We start from the raw sequence: 23,793 nt of genomic DNA, 5'->3' as shown, positions 1-23,793 counted from the left end.
CAAACCCAGTATTGTCATCAGGAGGTGAAGGTTTTGAGGGATACAATTCAGGGTCGGTATCATTATCTGACCCTACATTATACTCTTCCCATGGGTCTGCCTCCTCTGGGATTGTGTCTTCATCATCCCCAGGATGTTCCCCCTCCCCTGTGTCACTCTCTACATCTGTTTTTGGTGTAGATGGTCGTGTGGGAGGAATATTTGGCCTATTGTGAGGAAGAGGAGAAGATGGTGTGTGTCTAGGTTTGGGAGAAGAGGGAGGAGTTGTATTCGTCCCCATTGTTCTCTTCTTCGGATGAGTCTTGTCGTCCGAATGTTCATTCTTCCTCTTTTTAGGTAGTTCTGTGACTACCTTGCCAGTCTTTGGGTCAATAAACAGAGTCTTTTGTTTAGGATCAGTCCCGTGTTCCTGTGTCGGTACCGCAGTTTTCGGGTCCGAAAGGTGTTTTTTCTTTTGAATGTCCATTTGTATTTTCGGTGCCGAGATTTTATTCGGATCCGATTTCTTCGGTATCGAAGATGTCCCCGGTGTCGAGGGTGTTTTCGACGCCGAAGCGTGCTTCGGTGTCGACATGGACTGCTTCGACTTCGAGCTTTCCTTGACTTGGAGCTTCGGTGTCGATGTGGTCCGTTTATCGGAACCGGAACCACTATGATGGGAGACCGAGTGTTTCTGTTTCTGTTTCGTTGCCGGGCTCGAAGGCGGGGCGTTGGAAACTTTTTTCGGTTGTCTGACCGGGCTCGAAGGCGGGGTCGATACCGTGGGGGGTCTGTTTTTTGGTAAAGGGACGTCGTTACTCACGGTTTGTTGGACGTCGATTTCCTCGACGTCAGACTCGTCCGCTTCAGACCCCGCCTCGTCGGCCTCTTCTTCCTCCTCTTCTGGGTGCTGGTCCTCGAACAGCTCCGGGATTGCTTGTGACTGCATTCTCGATACCTCGTGTCTTCGGGCTCGACGGTTTCTAATCGTCGACTTTGAAGAGAACGCTGCACAGGCCTCACAGTCCCTGGATTCGTGTTCAGGGGACAAGCAGAGGTTGCACACCTCGTGTAGGTCCTTGTGTGGGAACTTAGCACCACACGTTGGACATTTTTTGAATGGAGTCCTTTCCATGGACCCCGGGCTGGACTACGTCGAGTTTCTCGTAGTCGTCGTCCTTCGAACCGCGTCGGTATGGAGTAAAGTCGCGTTCGATAACGATACCGTCGATTTGGAAAGGAATACGCGCCGGTTATAACCTTCTTTGTTGAAGTCGGTCCGGAGCGCTTCGATCCTCATCCGAACCCGATGGCGGAAAAAAACAATCTAAGGATGGAGCCGATGCCCATGCGCACTAACACCGAGAGGAGGAGTCATCTATGACGACAAAGACTTCTCCAGAAGAAAAACAAAGTGCAATCATCCGAGCCCAACACCAGATGGCGATCTATTCATAAATGTACCATCTGCAGCCCATATGCCTCGAACATTCATTTTGAACTTACACAAGCAACACATTTCCTCATGAACCTTGTGAGCAGGTCCATGTTTAGTCCTTCCTAGTACTAGGAAGCTTTGATGGCAGTTTAGGTGTTCTTTAGGTAGATCACCAGTTTTGTACACGTTCATGAATTGGATGAGGTTAATTTGAGTCAGTAGCGTAGCAAGGATGCCATGGGCCCTGATGCAGGCACGGCCATTGCCACTTTGAAAGCTGTTGGGGTACTAAACATAGCAACTATCTGGTTTCAATGGGCCCCTAACTGATCTGTCTCCTCATCCCCCCCAAACCCCTCCCCCCTCCGGTGCTACTGTATCTCTTCACCAATGGTAGCTACGCCCCTGGTATGAGTGAATGATTGATTTCTCGTTCGGAGGAACAGGAAGCCACTTGTTTGGGCCCTTTTTTATGGACTGGTCTGATGCCAACTGTTGTAATTCATGCAGACCTGAAAAACGATCAGAATCCTCAATGCTAACATTTCTCAACATAACCGCATTGCTAAACAATGTTTATCCAAGAGACACTGCACAGGAGTCCAAACGCCCCTTACAATTGCCAAGATTTTAAGGTGCACCCATTCCTTCAAACCACTCGGACTCACATAATAATAAACTATTGCTTCAAAAGGCCCGCATTCAATAAATACACTATTACAAGAACAGAAGAATACCTGCTTAAAAAGAAATACAAATTAACAAAACCGCACACATTTATAAGCCCAAATCATTGTAACTAATGTAACATAATTGTTATATTTTCTTTCTACTTCATCATGTCACTTCGAGAGAGGGACTTGCACATTCTATTCACTCCCAACCCTCCCTAAACCCACAAAACAATGGTGCAGTGAGAGGAAGAATTCACCAGTGAAGCAGCTCTACTCCAACCAGACCAGCGTGTCTATGTAGCATGGGTCTTGATTCTACCATGACTGGTACATAGCTCCAAACTATGTGGTATGGCAGTTTAGCATTAACCCCGAAACGCACAAACATGATACATATATGCAGAAAGCCTTCCTTGAGTCCCCAGCACACAAAAATAATAATTGAACTTAAGGTGTGGCACACCATGCACACAGCCTTCCACAGGAATGGTCCTGAGACTCTTCAGAAGTTGGTTGCCTCCTGTGTCCACACAAGAGCCTTGTGGTCCACCATAAAAAAGGGAGGGAAGAGTTTCAGTAGCAGCCCGTGGCACAATCATGATCACCAGCTGAATGTGCCAAGTCTCTACCGTGGAATCAGGACAGGTCTGTGGAGTGTAGTCTTAGAGAAAGTAAACTGGAACTCTCAGGGCCAAGCATCCCCCTCTTTCTCCCAAAAAGGGTCCAGATCCACGAGGTGGTACAGTTCTACATTAATGTGGTATATCGGACCAACTCTCTCTTGCACTCCTTGCAATAGCTGCTGATTGCTCCCATGGTACACCAGATCCACAGAGCAACAACAGTGAGAAACCTAATAGCATGATTTCAACATTTGTTTCTCCCTAGAACCCTGTATTTGAACCCATACAAAACACCCTGCATTACTGGCTCACAGGCTCTTAGAAGGCAACAGGTTTATCATGCTACAAGACACATAGCTTTAAAAATATTCACTTGATACTGTTAGACATTACTACTCCTACATACCCTAAAATTAATGCTAACTATGCAAAAGGACCACCCATGTTGGCCTGTGTTTAACACGGGAGGAAGAGAAGGTGGCCATATGAAGCATATTCTCGCTGTCAATGGTTTATTCCTTTCTATAATAATCAAGGTTGGCACCCTCTATAGGACCCTCTACTTACTGAAATGCACAAAGACTACACCTTTAAACAACCTTGCTTTTTGTGAGAAAAAAGCATTGTTCTGTTAAGAGCAAAGGTAGCATCATCGTTTCTTCAGGTACAGTTCACCTTTAAAGCTGCAGGTTTTTCTTAGGAAGATTTTATCTATATGCCCAAAGTTTCCTCTTGCGCAGACACCACTGGTACAAGTCTTTTAGCACTTTGAGGCGGAGTTTTATGTAGCGCGAACTCGACCCGGAGGTATCAGAGCGCTTTACATGAGCACCATTTGCGTTACAGGCGGACACATACATTTTTGTGAGGCACGGGGAGATTAAGTGATTTGACCAGAATAACAGGATGTTGAGTGTCCCTGCCAAGACTCGAACCCGGTTCCCCAGCTTGAGGTTGACCGTTCTAGCTGTTAGGCCACATCTTTGTTGTAATAAATAAAGCAATTATGTTAGCCATGTTTTGTTTCAATTCCTTTTCTGTCCATTGAGAATGGGTGCGCTTTAGCCCATTTTGAAAGCACAGAGCTGATGGTTTCATCAGAACGACATTGAGAAGTAGCTGAGAACCTCGCATCGGGAAGATACCGTCACGTTAAGGGGGTGCATCTTTCTCAATGATGGGTGTTTTAGAATTCAGGTACTAATAAGACCATTTATCATTCATTCTACTTAGGGGGAGCTCCAGATCTGCACTCCATGACCCCCCAATGTCAATGGGCTAACATATTGATATAGGCAGAACTAGGCAATTTTGATCCGTCATGTCCCCCCAAAAGCATCTTAAAAGATATATGATGAAAGGAACATACACGTTCTACAAAATATGCATTTGGTAGCACTGATATTTTAAAACAATACGAAATTGTTTAGGTATAACAGATTTTGGAGTCTGTAGAGGTCTGCTGTTGAAGTGTTTAGAGCAAATTGAAGTTCAACTCAAAGGAACCACACAACCCTTAGAGGCATATTAACCTCTATGCTAATTATAATTAATCCAATGTATAGAAATGAGGAAAAGGATAACAATTAGGGAGGTGAATGGCAAATAGACTTTGATTGATGGTTACGACCAATGTTATTTTTTACGGTACTTAATATGGTGTTGTTTAAAAACTAATATCTAAGGAGGTAATTAACTTAATTTGGAGCCGCGCCATGAACAACATTTTGTAGTTTGCATCTGACGGGCACCATGTTGTACTATGTTAAAGTGGCTAATTAAATCAGTCCTCCCTTGAGGAGAATGGTGTGGAGAGAATCAAGTTTTGATTTAAAGCGCCAGTTCCTTCCATCTTGCCAATAAAGCCGGTGAACTTCATGCCATTTCTTTTCATTTAGTTATTAGCCGCGTTGCCAGCTGTTGAGAGTATCAAGGGATTAGCTGAGTGCGCATTTGGATTTTACAAGCACCCCAATTCCCACCACCAGATGCTTTGGTCGTGGTGACATTTTGTTTAATTAACAAGAGTTTTAAGGTATTAGGCTTTAAGAATACGTCTCGATTCTTTTAATACTACTGGAATCTTGTTCTAATTAGAAAACGTATGCAGTCTTAAGGCACATATGTACCAGGGATAAACATCTGTTTTTGGATAGCTTGAAGAAAACGATGCATATTCTGCTGAAGTTTGGCTCACATTTACTGCAGTCACTGCATAAGGACCGCCCTCTTTTTCAACGAACCAGCACTCATTGTTACGTTTGAAGAATGGTCCATCACTGGAATGCAAATGAAGGAGAGGGCGGAACATTGCTATACAATGAAATCCATCTTTTAGCAGGCCACAAAGGGCACCTAGTAAATAGGCCAATTTATCTCATGCATCTCAAAGCACCCAGTATATGGAGGTTAAATACGGGTGTAAAATGTTCAATCTCCTAATTAAAGTGCATATGTGAGTGCAGGACTTCCATGTCCCTTATTCATGCATTTTTTTTTCAATGCTGCAATAAAGAGAAGTACGGCATGTATGCAACGGATCTTCCACTTTTTGTGATGTTTACAATTTAGAATATACATTTAAAGAAAGCAAGTACATTGAGAATTTGAAAGTTCATTTTGACTCATATAACTCAACAGAAGACCTATTCAAGAGGTTTCTTAAAATTAATAGTGAATAGGTTTATGTTCATAATTTTAATTAAGGGTGAGGGTTGGTCTATGAGATGAATCCTTTGGCTTCCATGAATATGCATCATATACAAAATAAACCATGATTACATGCCCAGGTGAAACGTTTCCATTCTTTCCCGTGATTACACATGACAATAAAATGAAGGGGATTTCAGCTACAAGCACCAATCACAAAGGATGCATATAGTTAATGTATGTCATTCTCTGTTGGTTGGCTGGCATCAGCTTCAGTGGTTATTCAGCTCTCACAAAGATACTCACATGTACGCATACAGAAGTGTGGATATTTGTACAGGGATATTTATCTTCTATAACGCGGCTATTGCCTGGCATGGATGCAAAATTCAAGCTTCATGTCTAATTGGCAGAAATGAGCCAATCCCACTTTGTAAGAATGTCCCCGTATTCCACAAATACTGCAGAATTACGGGGCCTGAACAAAAGACACACATGCTTTACTGGATATTGGGTCCTTTCAGTTGTATTTTCTGTGGTTTAAAAGTTCTACCCGAAAGTCTATAATTTTAGAAGGAAAATCCAGAATTTCGAGTTGGAATTGCAACTTGCAAAAAAAGAATGAAAATGCCTGATGTATTCCAAAGCCTCTTGTGGTAGTGCAGTCTTCCAGGAATCCCCTGGGATTTGATAGGATCATGTGAAATGTCTGGGAAACACATGTGGGCTTTCACTGTGCTGATTATCACTATTCTGGCTTAACCTCAACGTATGACAAAGACATGAAAGACACATTGTAATTGATGGGAGAATTTTAGGAAGACAGAAAATTGTCCAAATTGCTCTCATTGCTACAGCGACTGGACACTTCAGTGGAAAATTTCTTTAAGCAAATTTGACATCATATCTTCATACTGTTTGAGATGGTACCTGGTTATTATGCATTGTCTGCCATTAACTTGTTTCCGTTTTTTGAGAACTATGTCATGAGAGGTTGAGGACTCAGTCAAGATCCCAGTAAATGAGGTTCCGTCAAAAAGTCACTTCCATAGTTAGCCACTAGTGTGAAGTATATTTAAGTATCTCACGAGGAGCTGGTGTCTTTATTAGGTCCTGGGCGGTAAAGTTCGTTCTGCTCGCGGAATTTGCAGAATTTTGCGTTCCGTGGAGATGCTAAATTGCACAAAATTCTGCGTTCCACGACTTCGCAACATTTTTTGCTTGTTCGCGTTCTCAAATGCATGTTCACAAGATATTTCCCCCTGAGCATGCAAACAGCGATTGCGAACAGTAAAAAAGCATCACGAACAAGCAATTCCGCGTGTTAGCAGAATTTCTGCATGTTTGCGGAGATTTTTTACCATTTCGCAGAGATTTGCATAACGCGATTACGCAAATTCCGCCCACCCCCATTCTTTATGAACTATTCCGGGGCTTCTCTGGAACAGTTGCTTAAAGTGCATTTGCAGAGCTGTCTCTGGGAGGCCAGCTGACTGAAGCTCTTCATCAAGAAGGAGCACCTGAGGGAAATGTAAGCAACAACAACAAAAAGCGCCCTCCACTTAACTATATCTTATACAAAAAAAAACCTATTGCACACTACACATCATGCCACTAATTCATGGGCCCCAATTCTTCTATTCTAGTGGGAAAGGGTGTAATATCTACTTATGAACCCTAGCATATGTGTATGTAAAAACAATTACAGGTCCTACGCTCAAAAGGTGCTTCTCGCATGTGTTGAAAAGTAGGTAAAAAATGTGTGATCAGGAATCCCCAGTATTCCAAACTGCCAACCAAACATTGGATGGTTCAAGAGTGCAGAGCACAAACCAGATCACCACGGCTAAATGATGTGGAACGGCAAATCGTTTGGAGCTGAAGACTTGCTTCTTCATCCTCTGCTGCAGAAGAGGTTGGCGTGCTCCATCGGCTCTGTTCAACAGAGATGAACTGCAGCTTCTTCAGGCACAGGCAAAAAAAGCATGTATTTATTTTATCTGATGACCCGAGTCATTACTGTTTCTCCTTGTGGTAGATTGGTTCAAGGTTTTCCAGTGCACTCCAGGCATCAGAAGAACCAATACATATAAAACAATTATACGCTGTCATGGAAAAAAGATTAGAAGCAATGGGCAAATGACAGACGGAACCTTTTCCCCATTTTTTACGATCTAATGACTTCACGACTTTCCCCATTGAAATATGAAATGTGACTTATCATGCGAAGCACCATGTCTTACAGTACCCTTTTAATAGATATTTGTATTGTGTGCCACTAGACAAATAAAGAATAAAAGTTAGGGTGACACAAAGGTGAAAAGTGTTGAGCAAGGTGAATGCTAGGACGCTTCCAAAGTCACTATCCCTACCCATAAACCTCACTTTTATTTATCTGCATAAAATCCATTTTAGAATATTGACAGTGAAATGTGAACTGTGAAGCTGATTTTGACTAATGTTTGATTTTTCTTACTGTAGCAGGTGGTAAGGACTACTGAGCCACGGGTGGTGTAATAAACAATTCTCTGCCTTTGTTTAACATTTGATCAAATCCATAATTTTCACAATACGCGGCATGTAAAGCAGCTGGTAGGACAGTGTAGTTGACAGTGTAGTTCACTAGCAATAAATCCATGAAGGAGAACTATAGCCAATCATGAGTTCACTGCAGTTGTCTAGTCCAGTCTCCATCTGAGACTTCATTTTGGTAGAGGGTGGAACTATGTAGATATGCATAAGCTCTAGGAGGAGACATGCTCACTGCAATTTTATGTTGCACATTAGTAATCTGGGCTGAAGCACTCTGAAAGAAGTTGGTTCTTCCCATCAGAGGTTGTAACATCGTCCATGTATTGTGGATATAGACAGGGATGCTGTTATCATCAGTTTCTAAGACTTCTTGCCTAGATTACCAAATCAGGAAATCCCACCTTGGAGAAAATGTAGGCATGCAGCTAAAGGACAAGACTTTTTGAATAGTAAGTGTAACCCAAAAATAATATAGGTAGCACTGACAAAGATTTTTTTTGCTGGCATACCCCTTTAAAGGGTGGGGCATGATGGCACATAGTCAATGGTGGTACTGGACGAAGACTCCAACCCTGACAGTGAAAAAACGATGCCTACAACAGCTTGCTTCCAAACCTCACTAATGCCAACTTCAGAAAAAGCATGTGATGAGAGATAGGGAGGTTTCGCTGCTTCTTAATTAGTGCTTCTATAGGTTTTAGCATTTTTTTAATGAATCATAAAGAAAACTAAAGCAAATACTTTACTGCTATGTGCAGTCCTTTTATTGTAATGTTTGCATGATTTTACTGCTTTGAAGCAAGCTTTGTTTTCAAGAAACGTTCATAAACTTTGTAACTGAATTTGTTCGGCTCAATACATCAAACATGAAGAAGGGTGTAAGCTTGGCATGGGCCATTCTCGTTTTGGGACACAGTCTAGCTTCAAATTTTAAAGACCGTAAATGCTTGTTGACTGCAGGAGCTGGAAACTATTCCGGTGTGCAGTCATGGTTTTAGGTAGACAGCAGCGGGTTCGCTAGAGAGATGAAGGGTCGGGGGAAGACAGCTGTGCGATGGGACTACACAGTCGATAAATATTAAACATATGGCTTTTGTAACTGAAACATTCCACATTTTTCACATCTAAAGCCCCTGGCTTTGGTGTGTTGCAGAACACTGCTAAACTCATTGCAGATCCGAAAACCAGGTGATGGTAAAGACTCCTATAAACACACAAAGAACACTGTTCCTTCCAGCTAGAAAACTCAAAGTTTGTCTTCTTGAATTTATAAAGGTTGTCATTGTTCACTATGACTCTTCACCAGCTCAGTAGTCGCAATAAAATCTTCAGTTCCATAAAAGTTCAGTACAACTGTCTTAAATTGCGTTCAGTGAACCACAGATACGTCCCAAGAAGTGGCCGCGTCAGCTAAGGTAGTTAAATTGCTACAGAAGGAGTGGATTCCTCTTTTCTCTTTGGAGACAGGGAAAATGTCCGACATTACTTGCGGTCTGGTCTCATTCACATGCACAATGGAGAGTTCAAAGGGAGCCGCCAGCTTGAAATTATATATTAATATTAACAAAGTCTCTATTTGCAACCTCAGATCTACTTTTGATTGCATGTTCCTGTGTCCTACTGGGGTTCCTACTGGGGTTCAAAAAGACATCTGAATGTGTTTCAGCTCAGATGATTTGCACGATCACTCCTTTTCCTGTCTACCTTTGTGTGGCACATTAATTGTAAATGAACCCACCTACTCTGTTACTAGGGATGCAGGTAGCAACTGATACCTGGGGCATGTTCCACAATGCACCATTCATACAGCGAAAAGATGTAAATTAGGTCCCTGCAAACTCTGTGGTACACTGGATTTACCACGATTCAGGAGGCACCTGCTCATCCCAGGACCTTTGCATAGCTGTGGGGTGGCCTGACACAATGTGTTGTTTTTAGTGCCCCAGAAACAAAATTCATGCTGAGGGGTCTCTTTTGTGTAAGACACCTATGACCAAAACACTTTCAGAAAGCGCTTGGTGGATAATAAAAATGAAAAAAGAGCTGAGGGCGTCCAGGTCGAGCCATGGTTTCTTTAAAATAAAAATATTTTTGGCTCTCCCTGTAATAAATCTATGTTGTTGTGTGCTAAAACTCTCTGATCTGCTCTATGTTCATTTTGTTTCCTCTCCTTCCATTATTGAACAAACTTGATTCCTAGTCTCTTGAAGACATTACACCTCCCAGAAAGCAGAGGCTTGTTGCTAGTTAATTAACGTATTGTTGTTACACGTTGGTCAGCAAATTCCTAATTTGACTCATGAAAATTGAGAGAGCTTGCTTTCTCTCTGGAGCTACGCCTGCTTTCAAAGCAGCATAGTTAATCCGCGGCGAGACCACATGATCTGGCTTTGCTCATAGTGTTGCTATAGCAACAGAGCGTGAAAGATAATTCTGGGCAAAAGTGAAACAGATTCCCCGTAAATAAATACCTCTCGTAAATAAGCCAGTTTTTATTAAAACAGTGCCTGGTGAACATTTGATTCATTAAAAGGCATTCGTGTGTTCTGCTTTTTAACTGTAATCCCGTTGGCATATCGGTGTGTTGGACAATAATTCGTTCAGGAGGTAGAATGCACTGTTGAGATGGGATGCTCACAAAATTGGGCACATATACGGACTGATAATGGACCTTTTTTTTTTTTAGCAAAAGAAAGTATCCCGCTAATTGGAAGAAATCTAGAATAAATCCGCCTGAGTGGGCCATACAAATGAAGTGGGCATTGTGTGCACTGTCGAGGTGTTCCCCTTAAGAGGCCTAATCGGTATTACCAACCCCACAGCATTACTTTGTGCATTTTTTAATGCTTGAGAAGGTTTGTGCTTTGACCTGCTTAAGTTCTTCTGCTCTCAAATTCCACTTATTGCAATAGAACAAGGGCGCCTGCTGTGCCAGAAAGCGATGCCTCGCAACCGGGCGCTTCAGCATGCTTGCATGGTCGCAAGGTATCTTGGAATTCGCGACCTGAGTCAACCAAGCTGGGAGGCAGGTGTGCACACAAAAGAACGGGAATATGGTGTGCCTTACCACTTCCTTTACTGATAATTCATCCGTGACAAAGGGTCTCACTGGGCCCTGTGAAAGTTAGGGAGCTGAAGAGAGCCAAACATGTTGGTCGTTTGTGAACATTTGTGACCATATTCTTTTTTTATGTTCTAAGATCCTTTCAGATGCCAAGAGCGCACCTTATATGGGTCAGTTGGCAGTAAGAGTGCAGTACTGCTTTTAGAGTCTTGTAGAGCATTAAATATTTATGTAAAATACGGGCCTCAGTGCTCAAGAAAGAGACAGAGAGATAGGGCTGGCCAATTTCCACCACGTTTTAGCAATTACGGATTAAATGCCTTCATGTGAAAATAAAATAAAGCGAACTAGCTCACGCACGTCAGAAGAACGCGTTTTGGGAATGTTTATAATGAGATGGGAAACAAAGAGAGAAAATCACAACATCTTTCTCATGCTCACATTGCATCTTTTACAAGTATTCTGTAAAAAGCAGTGCTACTAGGAAACGTCTCAATGTACAACAGCTGTGACCATTGAACAGAGCATGCCAGACTGAACAGTGTATTACATGTACAGCAGGTCCCAGTGAAAACCAGTGTTATGCTCAGAATCCAATATCTGACTAAGAAGGTGGCGGGCAAAACCAAACACCCATTTCTCTCCGCAAATGTGCCCTGCCGCATCCGGCGAAGAACAACTTGTACACGAAACTATAAACTGCTTTTCAAGATTAAGTAATTGATGAAAATGAAGGGCTGGTCCCATTATTGGGTGACAGCGCTGAACATGTAAAAATAGCCATGTTTTGTTTTTCAAATAGGTCTTACCCATCTGTTGGTCAAGCTTTCAAGAAGTTAAAGGGATTACTCTTGTGTACAGTTGGGCTGAAAAACCTGTCTTGTATCTTTATTAATGGATTTGGGGGCCTTCTACTAGCATGGAAATTGAAGAAAGACACATGTTTGGATTTCTATGAGAGTAGAGTAGCTCTGCTTCCTCTGTAACCTCCTTCTTTGACTTCACCCTGGCTCCTGTCTCATTGCTCTATGAAGAGATTGTTCCGAATACCATTGGCAGAACAAGGGCTTTCATACGCACCAGCCAATGAAGATCTTGGTGGTGCTCAGAAGGCTTTAGCCTGTTTAGCATTGTTGAAAATGGAAAGGCAGCTGAAGTGGGGTTTTAAAGGATGGTGCAATGACTGTAAGAGCAGGTAAGTTAAATTGTCTGGAGGCAATGTTCATGGGCGTCTTGCAGGGTGATGTGCCTCTCAGTTGTTATGCCTACAAAAAGGTGGATGGTTAAATTGGAAATATGGGTTCTGAAGACCTGATAGGTGGAAGATTGTTAGAAGTAGAATGCCTGTGGGTGTAGGTAAGCCCAGTTGGGAGGTATACCTTGGAGGTTGTGAACCATCCTTTAGGTATTTTGGCTGAAAAGTGACATAGAGTGTTAGAGGAAGATTGCGTGGAGTGAATACGTGTAACTAGGTGGTACACATTGAAATACTAGTGGTTCCGATATCACTGATGATGCCTACTCTAAAACCCTTGCATTTCAATTCTGTAGACAATGCCTAGAAATCTGCTGGTGCTTCTGAAAAAATAAATATGCCTTTCCGCAGCAGAACCAGAATGGAAATCATCCCTGTGCTAAAACATAGGAGGTAAGGAGTCCCAGTAAGTTTTAAATCCTTAAGAAACTTTGACATATGTGCCACGTCCTGTAAATAGTCTACATAAAAACAAACTGAGTTGCACTTCACTGACTGAGGGAGCCCTTGGCAAGGTGCGCGCACCACTTCTGCACCGCTGGAATGCTGACCCCATGTATTGCATTTGCAGAGGCATGACAGTTAAAAGATTTCTATTGATACACTCTATGGAGCTTAAAATATAAAGTAATCATGAACCTGAACCTACAGGATATTTCATAATAAATTATATGATGCACAATTCAGTGAGTATCATATAATAAGCCCTTCTCCTCCTTGTGTACACTAAGGAAACCACATACCACATTTTAAGTTTTCTGGTTGAAGACTATCTCTTAAATGTTCCAAATGTACAACAACAGTAAAAATTGATGCACACCTTTTTTCCATAAAATAATGTTGCTTTACTGGCAAAAATATGAACTTCAAAATTGAACAGCTCCTCCCATTTTGCCATTCCACCTAACCCTAAGGTGGTCTTCAGACAGCACTACACAAGCCCACTGAGCCAATCAGTCACAGATGGTCTATAGTCATTGCCTCGGCTGTATATTCTCAAAATACGAACATTGTGCCTATAAGGTAAGCAATTGCAGCAACATTAGTATTAACAATATGCTCAAATACAAATGTCATTCTAGATAAATAATAAACACACAAGGAAAACAGAATATCGCTAGACAACACACGAAAACACCCGGGTTACCCTAAAAAGGATTGCTAGATAGAAGATTTAGGCAATGCCAGCATTTCCTTTTTTTATGTCTACTGCAAGTGATTTAGAAGTCTCTAAAGAGCAAGTACTTAGGAAGCATAATACAATATTTACTGTTTCAGTTGCCATATATGCTTTGAACTAATGCTGACTGAAGAACAAAACACAAATCAGTGCTGTAAGTAACTCTTGCAAAGCCAGAGCAAAGTAGCAGACAAACAAAATAAATAATTGACAGTCTTAGCATCATTTAGTCTTGCTGGGCTTGAGAATTCTGTAGTGGTGCTTGCACCTGCAATATGGGCATTTGCTTCTCAAATTTGATTATGCTGCCCTTCGAGAGTGGATCTGCTTACCTGTATCCACTCCTTAATGGAATCTTCTCCAGGAGTCCATCCATTCTCAGGATAATTGAGCCGTGACCTTTCGGCGGACCAGTTGGTGCTGTATTGGGTTGAAACTGTGATCTGGTTAGAATCAATTTCTCCGGATTCCATGCCAAGTGGTTCCTTGCACTCTAAATGACACCAATGAAAAGAAAGCAACGTAAAGAAGGTTTTCTGTCATTGGTGTATGGCAGTGTATTTGTTCTGCTCAGCTAGTCTAGTCTGGCAATTATCTCAATAACACATTTTAAAGCATATCTGTATCTTTCTTATAGAACTTTGAGTGTAGGAGCAGAGCAGATCTTTATGCAAATAATTCTAAGTGATTATGCTCTCCTAGCTCATGTTGACATTAAACTAGTCCGTTATTCTTACTTGCATTTTTAGATAATGTCCGTATTTCACAGAAAGTGATATATGCATTCCCTTCAACGCTGCTAGTTGGTCACAGAGTGAAGACCTGAACAGTTCAACTTCTGGGTAAATAACCCCACTCTGAATATGAACCTTCCCCTACATCACCCATCGTTTCAGTGGTCCTCTGCCATGAAAATGTTCATCCGGCTTGCACTTTTCACTGACATGCGTCGGGCTTGATGTATGCTTCATAGAGTAATAAATGCAAAAGGTAATGTGTTGTCAGGTGGTGATATGTTTAAATTATGGGTTGAATGAGGCTCGGATTCATAGTTTCAAAACACTGTAGTCAAGATTGCGGCTACTGAAAGTAGATGGCTTCATTAAGCTTTTGCAGATCAGGTTCATCACATTTATTTTTTCCAGTGATAAACGTTGCACTCCACAGACAGATATTTGTCGAGCATGAGAATAATAAATATTAATTCTAATATCGTGCCTAGCAATTTAAGATACACTTTAGCTGACAGGTGGTTGTATGGATAAAGGGATACTCACTTGAAGATAAAGTGACAACAGAGATTAGACAAAGACTTGGATTTGGGAAATAGCTGTACAAAATCCATTCTCTTTCAGAGATTTCGTAATGCAGTTCATGGCTTTGGTGAACCTGTTTGAGCAGTGCAGGATTAGTCTAATCTAGTGCACTACTTTGAGTTTGTCTGTTGGTAAACTAACCTATGCATAAGACCCCTATTGCAAGGCTGTTATTTCTGGGACATTTTAGGGGCCAATTGGTGTTAGCACCACTAAATTGAGCTTTAGTTAATGACCTCTTCAAATAATACAGCACCATGCCAACAGCAGCTAGTCTTTTCCTCTGAAACAGCCTTTCTCTGAAGTGAGCAGAGGTACAACTACTTTACTCTCTGAACATTGGTGAGAATATCAGTCTTTAAACAGAATCTCTGTCTCGTATAATACAATTTCTTTAGATACACTTGAGCCCATCTTCCCCTGCTGTTTGATCTGCGTGAATCTCTATAGGAAGTACTGGAGTGGACCCAAATCAATATGGAAAGGAACAAACAATGTGCCTTTTAAATGTTTTGTGATATGTTGTGCCACGTTATTTCTATTTGCATTAGATGATTTCATTCAGATGTTTTTCTTTGTTTAACCCTCCAGTTCATTCGAATTTACGTTAAAAAATTCTGCATAGACTATGAAATTCCGGTTGTCCAGAAATAACAACAGCAATAGTAATGTGTGTATAAAAACATCGAAAACATTACACGATATTCACAACAATATTTGCATAGTGATCCATATGTTTATACTATCTAGCCTAAAAACTGCTACACCCACATTCCTTGTCATGGGAACACCTTCTGTGTAAATTCAGCATGTCTTCTAATTAAGCCTCCCACTGCTAATAATGGACCGGATTTCAGCTTGAAGCAGTATCTCAGATTTGTATTAGCAGTATTGTCCAAGAAAAAGAACAGTCTACTGTCCTGCTGTTCACATGAACAACTGTCTTAAGACATTACTTTTCCTTTTGGGGAGCTGCACCTCAGGAAGCTGCATATTTTCCCCTCTGCGTAAATATATATATAGAAAACATGCTTATTTATTTAAGAGACTCTTTAATGTTTCATGCGGCTCCTGGAGTGCTGGAATACATGGCGGAGGATATGCATGCGGGGACTCTGTGGGAGCATTAAGCACTGACCTTCAGTTCCACTTTCCTGTAAGACAGTGTAGTTAGCGGTGAATCCCTCCTTGACGATGGCGCTGTCGGTGAAAAAGCTCAAAGCAAGGATGCCAGTGGAGGAGCGAATGCGGGCTGGGTTGGTCTGCCCACAGTAACGACCTATGTGTGGACCAACTGTAAGAAAAATTATTCTCTGTAAATTATTGGTGATTCTTATAAAATAAGGTTAAACGACATTAAACATTTACATACCATACAGTTGGCAGATTTAGATGCATTTATTAATAGACACCAGACAAACACACACACATATAGCTACATATGATTCAATTAAAATCAGCAGAGATAAGATGCTGCTTAGTTCTAATGCTTATGATGATTTCTCTGAAGACTAACTCCAAACAAACTTCCCATTACCACACCATGTTTCACTCCTCTGTGCATTTGTCCATTTATTCAAGACACATAAGTGCACCTGCTTTAGAGGGTTGTGGCAAACATCTGAAGTTTCTCTCATAGGAGTTGCTTCTGACCAGATTCACCGCCATCCTAATCGACCCCTAAGTTTGTACAGAAAATAAATAATGGCCTTTTTTCTGGAACACATTTGTTACTTTTGGACTCAATAAAAGCATAAATAAGTTGGGATTATCCACAACAACTCTTGAAGTTTCCACTCTGCTGGGAAGAAGGAACACAAAATGTCTGCATGTTTTTCAGAGGGTGTGGATTCTAGCACATGAACTGTAAGTTCTGTTCCCATTCGTAAACATGGGTGCTTCAACAGTATCTGTGGTCTTGGTATTACTGAAAGGGCCTTGAAGCCCCAATATCTTTTGCTAAAATCAGTTTCGAGGCTACAGACTCTTTGCAATATGGACCACTTTTCATTTCGCCATCTACAGATGGTCCAGGAACAGAGACAACTCTATACATAAGATGACCAGATTTGGCATTACATTCTCAACACCAGTTTGCACAGATGTGGGTCCCGGGCCCACTGTGCCACTGGATACAAAGTATCCTGGCTGATAAGGGGTAAAACCCCGAAACCGGTTCTAGGATGCTTGTTTACAGTCCAGGGAGGACCTGGCTTGGTAGTTAGGGCTGTTCCCATGAGGCACAGGGTCAAGACTGATTTGCATATGGCCAGGTCTAAACTGGGGTGGCATGGTGAACAAAAGAATGAATGATTTAACCCAGGTCTCTTGACTGGGTGTGAATGTTTTGATTTGTTCTGCATTCTGCCCATCAATTGTGTGTCTTTTGCTTCCTCATCCTAAGTGCGCCGGGTGTGCGCAGATGTGGGTCACAGGCTCACTGTGCCACTGGATTCAAGCTATCCTGGTTGATAAGAGGTGAAACCCCGAAACCGGTCCTAGGATGCTTGTTTCCGATCCAGGGAGGATCTGGCTTGGTAGTTCGGGCTGGACTGTTTCCATGAGGCACGGGGTCAAAACTGATTTGCATATGGCCAGGTCTAAACTGGGGTGGCATGGTGAGCAAAAGAATGATGGATTTAAGCCAGATCTCTTGACTGGGGGTGAATGTTTTGATTTTTCTGCATTCCAACCATCAATTGTGTGTCTTTTGCTTTCTACTGGAGTGCGCAATGGTTACATCTTGGACTTTAGGTGAGGTTGCAGTCATTTGAAAGTTGTCCTGAATAGAAACCTATATCTACAACCAGGTTTGAAGCTCAGAGGTCTGTGCTAAATTACTTTGCAAATTCTTGCAGGGGTCTGAGGCACCCTCTAGGTATGTGCTGTCACTCACAGATGACCACATCTACCCAGAACCCAGGAAAGCTGAGAAGCCCTCCAGCAGGACAGTATGGTAGCAGATGCTAATCTGGGCAGGACATGACCTTTACATTGTTTAAAGTATCCTGTAAGGCCAATTAAACGAATGAGGTATTAACCATGTTTATGAGGTTACTGCTGCATCTTCTGTCTTCTTTATTAAATCAAGGAACCATTGACTAATGACAATTATCTCTCTTCTAAACATGAAACTGCGAAATCGACTATTGAGTTTTTCAAACCACATTGAAACTATAGGTCTGAGCACATTGCGCAAGAACAAATGTGCAGCCCCCTGAGCAAGTGCTGGCTTTTATAAATTCTAAAAGCTGCAGCTGATTGCAGCTAAAAGGGCAATTCCTTGTATCTTGATACAAATTACATGATCACAAGACAGCTGCAGATGCCAGATTCCACATGAAGGTGATTTCCACAAATGGGAACAATTTATTTGAAAATTATAGTGTACTTGCACCTACACGAATTATGCTACACCAAAGAGATTTTAAGCAGACACCTTAGGCGCCATTAAGTTTTGGCATGTTGAAGCATCAGTTATGGGCCCATTTTCATGGGGCCTATTGCAAAATGCCACGTTGCCCAGTGTTCCAAAGATAATTGTGCACCCTGGTGCACCTCAAGAATATAGAAATGCTGATGACTGGGAATCCCAGACAAGGGAGACGAATATCCGTCTGTGTTTGTTTTCTGAGTTATAGGAGTAACGTCAATTCAATAAAATCACAGTGATAACGGAAATGAAATCACAGACCCTTTTCACACCCATGACATCACACGGAAAAAAAAATCACAAAGACTACTGACCATAATGATGCACGACTTTGCATGAGACTTTATTTAAAACTTAAAACTGCCACATTTTAGTAATCAATGGCTGATAACAGGCACCGATAGCCAGCTCCTAAACAAGCAAATGCTAAAGATATAGTTATTTTACAACACGGTTAATGACACTGGCTATATCACAAGGCTTGTAGCAGCCCAGGGGTGGTATTTGCTAACCCTTGCATCTCCTATCTGGCGATCTTGTCCAGAAGTATCTATTCTATTAAACAATGCAACTACTTGAGCACTCTAAGGCTGCCTTGAATGTGAAGCTAACTGAGCACGTGCCCAATTTTCCACCTACCAACTTCGGTTGGTATGTGGAAATACATACATTTTGGGATGCTGGAAATATGCGATTCCGAGAAGAGCCACGTGGGAGTTACTTTGCTTCTCAAAACACTGAGCCCTGATCTTCCATGTGGCCGTACAATCCCTCCCAATTAGAGGTCTCAGAATTCGAGGTCAAAAAGTCCCTGTCCCTGTCCCCGGGATTTACTACACAATCCATCATACTGCTTGTTTCCATAAAAGGGAGTGATTTCCTGCTCCCGAAAGTACATATTTCGATATTTTACCACAGTCCTGAACCAAAAAAAACCCACTGACAGGCCTCCCCTTCATGTCCCCACTACCCTACTCCGAGGTCGATAAACCAGCCTTGCTTAGGTAATCCTCAGACACCCGCGCTTTTCTGAGGAGATTCTGGATCAAAGGTTTATGCGGTCCCTTGGCAGACCAGCCCTGCCTTGAATAGCAGCAGCAGCTGATCCGAGAGGGCGAAGATCTCCGTGTGCAAATGCAGCATTTCTCTCTGCTTTGATGCCCCGAGTCAGCACAGAAGGGACTCCAGGGCTGGCTGGCCTCTTGCACTGGCAGGGGATTCCTTTCTTTCAGAGTAGGGTCAGGGTGAAGGATTACAGCAAGTGCACAGTGTCTCTGAATTGGGCTCTTTGTATCCCCGGGAGAGGGCATAAGACGGGGGATAGACTGCGGAACAGTTCAGATGTAATTTGGAGAGACGGTCTATTGTGTTCACACTGCATCAAACGCAAAACAGAACTTCTGTTCGGTAAGAACATTAGGGATTGATTTATGGGCAAATGAATCAACAGTGGGGGGATGGTCTCCTTGGTCAGGACCAGGAGCTGGTTTTTGCTACAGTTTAGTTCTTGGAAGTTGATTTGTTTTTATATTATTCTAGATGGTTGTATTGTTCTACCTTGTGCAGCTATGAACAAAATGTAAAAAGGATTACAATGGGATCCATAGTCTCAGATTCAATGCTTTGGTTCATGACTCATGACACACAAAGAAATATTAGTTTGAATTTAGAAGCCTGACCACGGGTTCTGTTAATTTTTTAGTTAAGGCTTTTGGTGCTGGTTGTTAAAATACTTAGATAAATTACACTTGAGAGAAAATGCACATTACATGTTCAGAGAATTTACAGCATCTAGCTAGTTTTTGTTATCTTGATCCTTATTATGTGAAATGTCATGTCATGTCATGTGGCATGGTATGTTTCGTGTGTAGTGCGTATCTGTCAGCGATATGTCCTTGAGACATAAGATTGACATGTGTATGGTTCCTTAGAGCTTTGGGACTTGTGGAGACCTGAATCTGGATTGTGAAGATGTGTTGTGATTTGCAAGTTTTGAGTAATTGTTTGTCTGAAAGCATGTTAAGCAGGGTAGCACAAAATGTATTCAAGTATTAATAGTGCTTGTTGGCTATCATACTATATTTGATTGTATATGAATGTGGTCTTGGTTCATTTTGTGTGCCATTGTTTGCTGTTATTACAGTCATTGTTTGCTGCTGTTTATGGTGTACCCAAGTGCAAGACTATTTGGGAAAGCGCTCTATAAAGATCAACTTATTATTAATGGGAGGTATTATAAATATTACTGTTACAGTTTCATTGGAGTGCCCATATAGCTTTTGTTGAAGTCCTTGACACAGAGCGCACTGTAGGTATCGAGAAGCAGACTAGACATTAGTCCTGATTATAATTTGTACACCTATCTCTCACATACCTTCACCCCTAACACTGCCAAGTGCTGCATCCCATAACACCATAACTGCACCTCGGTGGTCATCATACATAACATGATAACAGTTGCCATATAGGCTGAAAAGAGAGGTTACACTTTTGAAGTCAAGGGCAGCAGGACAAGCCTTTCCTCCACTGGTGCTGTCTTACAGGCACTACGTAAACGAAACTGGGGGCAGAAACATGGGAAACCCAGCACTGGTGGCTGTTTCCAGTGCTGGTGGGAGAATGTGGAGTCCTTTCGATGTGGCTAAGGTGGCAACTGGAGGGATATGTAATTTCTTCACTCCTGCGGTGGTGCAGGAGAAACCAACACACATTTTTTTCATGGACACATCAAGAAGGGAGGTTGGTATTCGTATGAAATGTAATTTGATAAAATTATTAAGTTCAAATGTAAAAATTATAAACTATTCTTAGCCTAGAAACAGTGTGTTTTTTTTAAACAAAACTTTGTCAAAAATATAAAAACCTAAACGCTCTTTAAGATTTGAAAATTCACTCTTGTTCACCCACATCATTGCTAAACCCTTACCAAAACTACCTGTGTTCTATTTCTGCGCTGCACCACATTCTCTTCCTCACTCAGCACGTCTGAGTGAAAGGAGTGACGAGTCGCCAGGCTGTAAACCGGCATGAGCACTGCAAAAGTTGTGCTTATGCTTTGCAAACTTTGGGCCAAATGTAAAAAGCATTTTTAAGGTCTTAAGTGCTACAATTTCGGAGTTTGAGCCCTTCCCAAATTGCTTTTTGGAAGGGGGTTTTAAGAGGTGTTCCTTGTGATTTGGTAGGCACTGTATAAATATATTATGACCCACTGGCAAATGGAATGGGTCTCTTTGGGACCTCTTCTCCTTTCTGAATATTAAAAAGAATGTTCTGAGAAGCAGGCAGAGGTCCATTTAATAAATGTTTCCTTTTATACATATACCTGTTTCCTTTAAGAAAAATGGGCTATATTAATAGTTTACTTTATTGAAAGGCGATCACAGACATGGTGGTCGGCTGACCCTAGCATGCCACAAACCTTGTGATGGCCTGCAATCAGAGTGTGTAGCAATTTGTAACGGACCTTGTTAATATTTGTGAGGTAGGTCAGATTGTGACCCACTCTGAATAAGAATTTTACAAAGTAACCTATTAGTGACGTAGAAATGCCAAATCTCTGTCTTCATATATAAGTTTCAATACAAGCTATTTCAAATCTTTCCTAATTCAACATTTTCAATTGCAGCGCTTAAGTAATATGCCCTATCTATTTGTTGTCATGCCTTCACACATTGAAAATCACAAGTAAAACAACCGTCCTACTTTATCATTTGTAAACACAGTAAATATGTCTTCACTCAAATTAATACGTCTGACTTTTAGTATTTAATTTTCTTGTATTAGCGCACAGCTTATTCACATTTGGAATCAACTGTCCTCAATAATATAATGTTAGAAGAAAAATATGGTTTTATTCAGGCTTGTTTGTTAATTCAACCCCATTAGTGTTTCTCTTTATTAGATTGATATATTAAGACAATGCCTCCAAAAGTGCCCCTGGATATATATATATATATATATAAATATATATATAAATATATATATATATATATATATATATATATATATATATATATATATATATATATATATATATATATATACTAGCAGCCCGCCCCGGCGTTGCCCGGGGCAGAAGGGGGCTGGGGGCAGCATTTTAAGGCTCTGTGCACTCCCGCCCGCACCGACATTGCCCAGACCGCATCCCTCCCGCCTCGCCGCCCGCCCCGACATTGCCCAGCCCGCCTCCCGCCTCCAGCCCCGACATTGCCCAGCCCGCCTCCCGCCTCCAGCCCCGACATTGCCCAGCCCGCCTCCCGCCTCCCGACTCGCGCCTCGATCCTCCCGCCCGCCTCCCGCCGCCCGCCTCCAGCCTGCCTTTGCCTTACCTGAGCCGCCCGCAACGGACTTCACCGCCACTCCTCGCCGCTCTTTGCCTTACTTGAGCCGCAGCCCACTCCGGACTCCACCGCCACTCCTCGCCGCACGTCACCGCTCCTCCCCGCATATCGTCATTACGTCTAGGTCGCGGTCAGCGCTACGTCGCGGCCGGCGCTTGTTTTAGGGGACTACTTTGTTTACAAAATTAAATTTTTTAATTTACGTTTTTTTAAAATTTAATGTCGCCTACGTCCATTTACACACCCTGAGGATTCCAACAATGTATTGGGTGTGTGGATTGGCGCTGTGGTTCCCGAGTTTACCTGGCCAAAAGGTGCAAGTTCTCTCTTTATAATAGTAGTATATATATATATATATATCTTAAAGAGCTTGTGCCAGGAGCCTTTAGGAAGATAGCACAATTAATATATCCTTCTAGCCCGCTGCCGAGGTCTACATCGGTTGTTTAAGTCCCTGAACCCCAGTTATAAGCCGGACCTGTAGGCGGGGCCTATAACGGGGGAGAGGGCCTTTATTAACTGGGATAGCCCGAGGCAGAATGGCTTGAAAGCTATTAGAACATTCCACCTACTGAGGATAAAATGTTCTAACTATATAAAAGGAGAATCAGAAAGACAAACATTGGAATGATAGAACAGGAAACTTATACCAGCTATTATTAGCCCTGAGCCACTTCATTGTGTTCAATGGAGCTCCCAATATTCCAATGTTCTAATATAGCCTTACAGGCTCTACAGGCCATTAAAGGCCCACTCCATCGTTAAAGGCCTGAGGCAAAGGGCACAAGAGAGCTCTAAGGCTATTAGAACATTCCGCCCCTAGAGGGCAGAATGTTCTAATTGCTCCAAGAGGCCTTTGTTCACAGCAGCACCTGTGAATAAAAACAACATTGGAATGTTGCTCTGAGGGCTTGTGCTGGCCCTAGAAGACCGGAGCACTCCTATTGTATTCAATTGAGTGGTCCACATTCCAATGTTCTAATATTTTGTAGGAGTCAGAAGATTGGAACAGGAGGATTATACATTCTGTGTTCTACCAGGGTACCTTCAATATACTAGATTCTTAGCTATTAGTGTAAGATGCCGCTGTCAATAAGGCATATTTTTCCGGGGTTGGTTTCCAGAGGGTGTAATTCATTGAGAGATTCCATGGGCACCATTTAGTCTTGTATGTCTCAGTGATGCAAACACATCAACTTTAAGAACAATTGTTATAGTGAATCACACACAGAGAACCATCCCACAAACAAAGCTGCTCCTACACAGAATTTTATGCAACCATGGCATACTCCAATTATGCCAAAGCTGAG

The 23,793-nt window shown here is 42.0% G+C and overlaps 1 protein-coding gene across 3 annotated transcripts in view; it reads right to left on the bottom strand.

Moving 5' to 3' along the window:
• NRP1 (neuropilin 1) overlaps positions 1–23,793 on the bottom strand; it is a 249,366-nt gene that overhangs the window by 92,066 nt on the left and 133,507 nt on the right. For all 3 annotated transcript variants that reach the window (XM_078663336.1, XM_078663334.1, XM_078663335.1), the window contains exons 5-6: positions 15,849–16,004; positions 13,727–13,887 (exon numbers count right to left, since the gene is read on the bottom strand). In XM_078663336.1, coding sequence (XP_078519462.1) covers positions 13,727–13,887; positions 15,849–16,004 — 317 coding nt within the window. The remainder of the gene's footprint in view (positions 1–13,726; positions 13,888–15,848; positions 16,005–23,793) is intronic.

Source organism: Lissotriton helveticus, chromosome 10 (assembly GCF_964261635.1).
Source record: "Lissotriton helveticus chromosome 10, aLisHel1.1, whole genome shotgun sequence".
Taxonomy (NCBI): Eukaryota; Metazoa; Chordata; class Amphibia; order Caudata; family Salamandridae; genus Lissotriton; species Lissotriton helveticus.
Note: the sequence above shows the minus strand (reverse complement) of the source record. Positions and strands in the feature narration are given on the sequence as shown.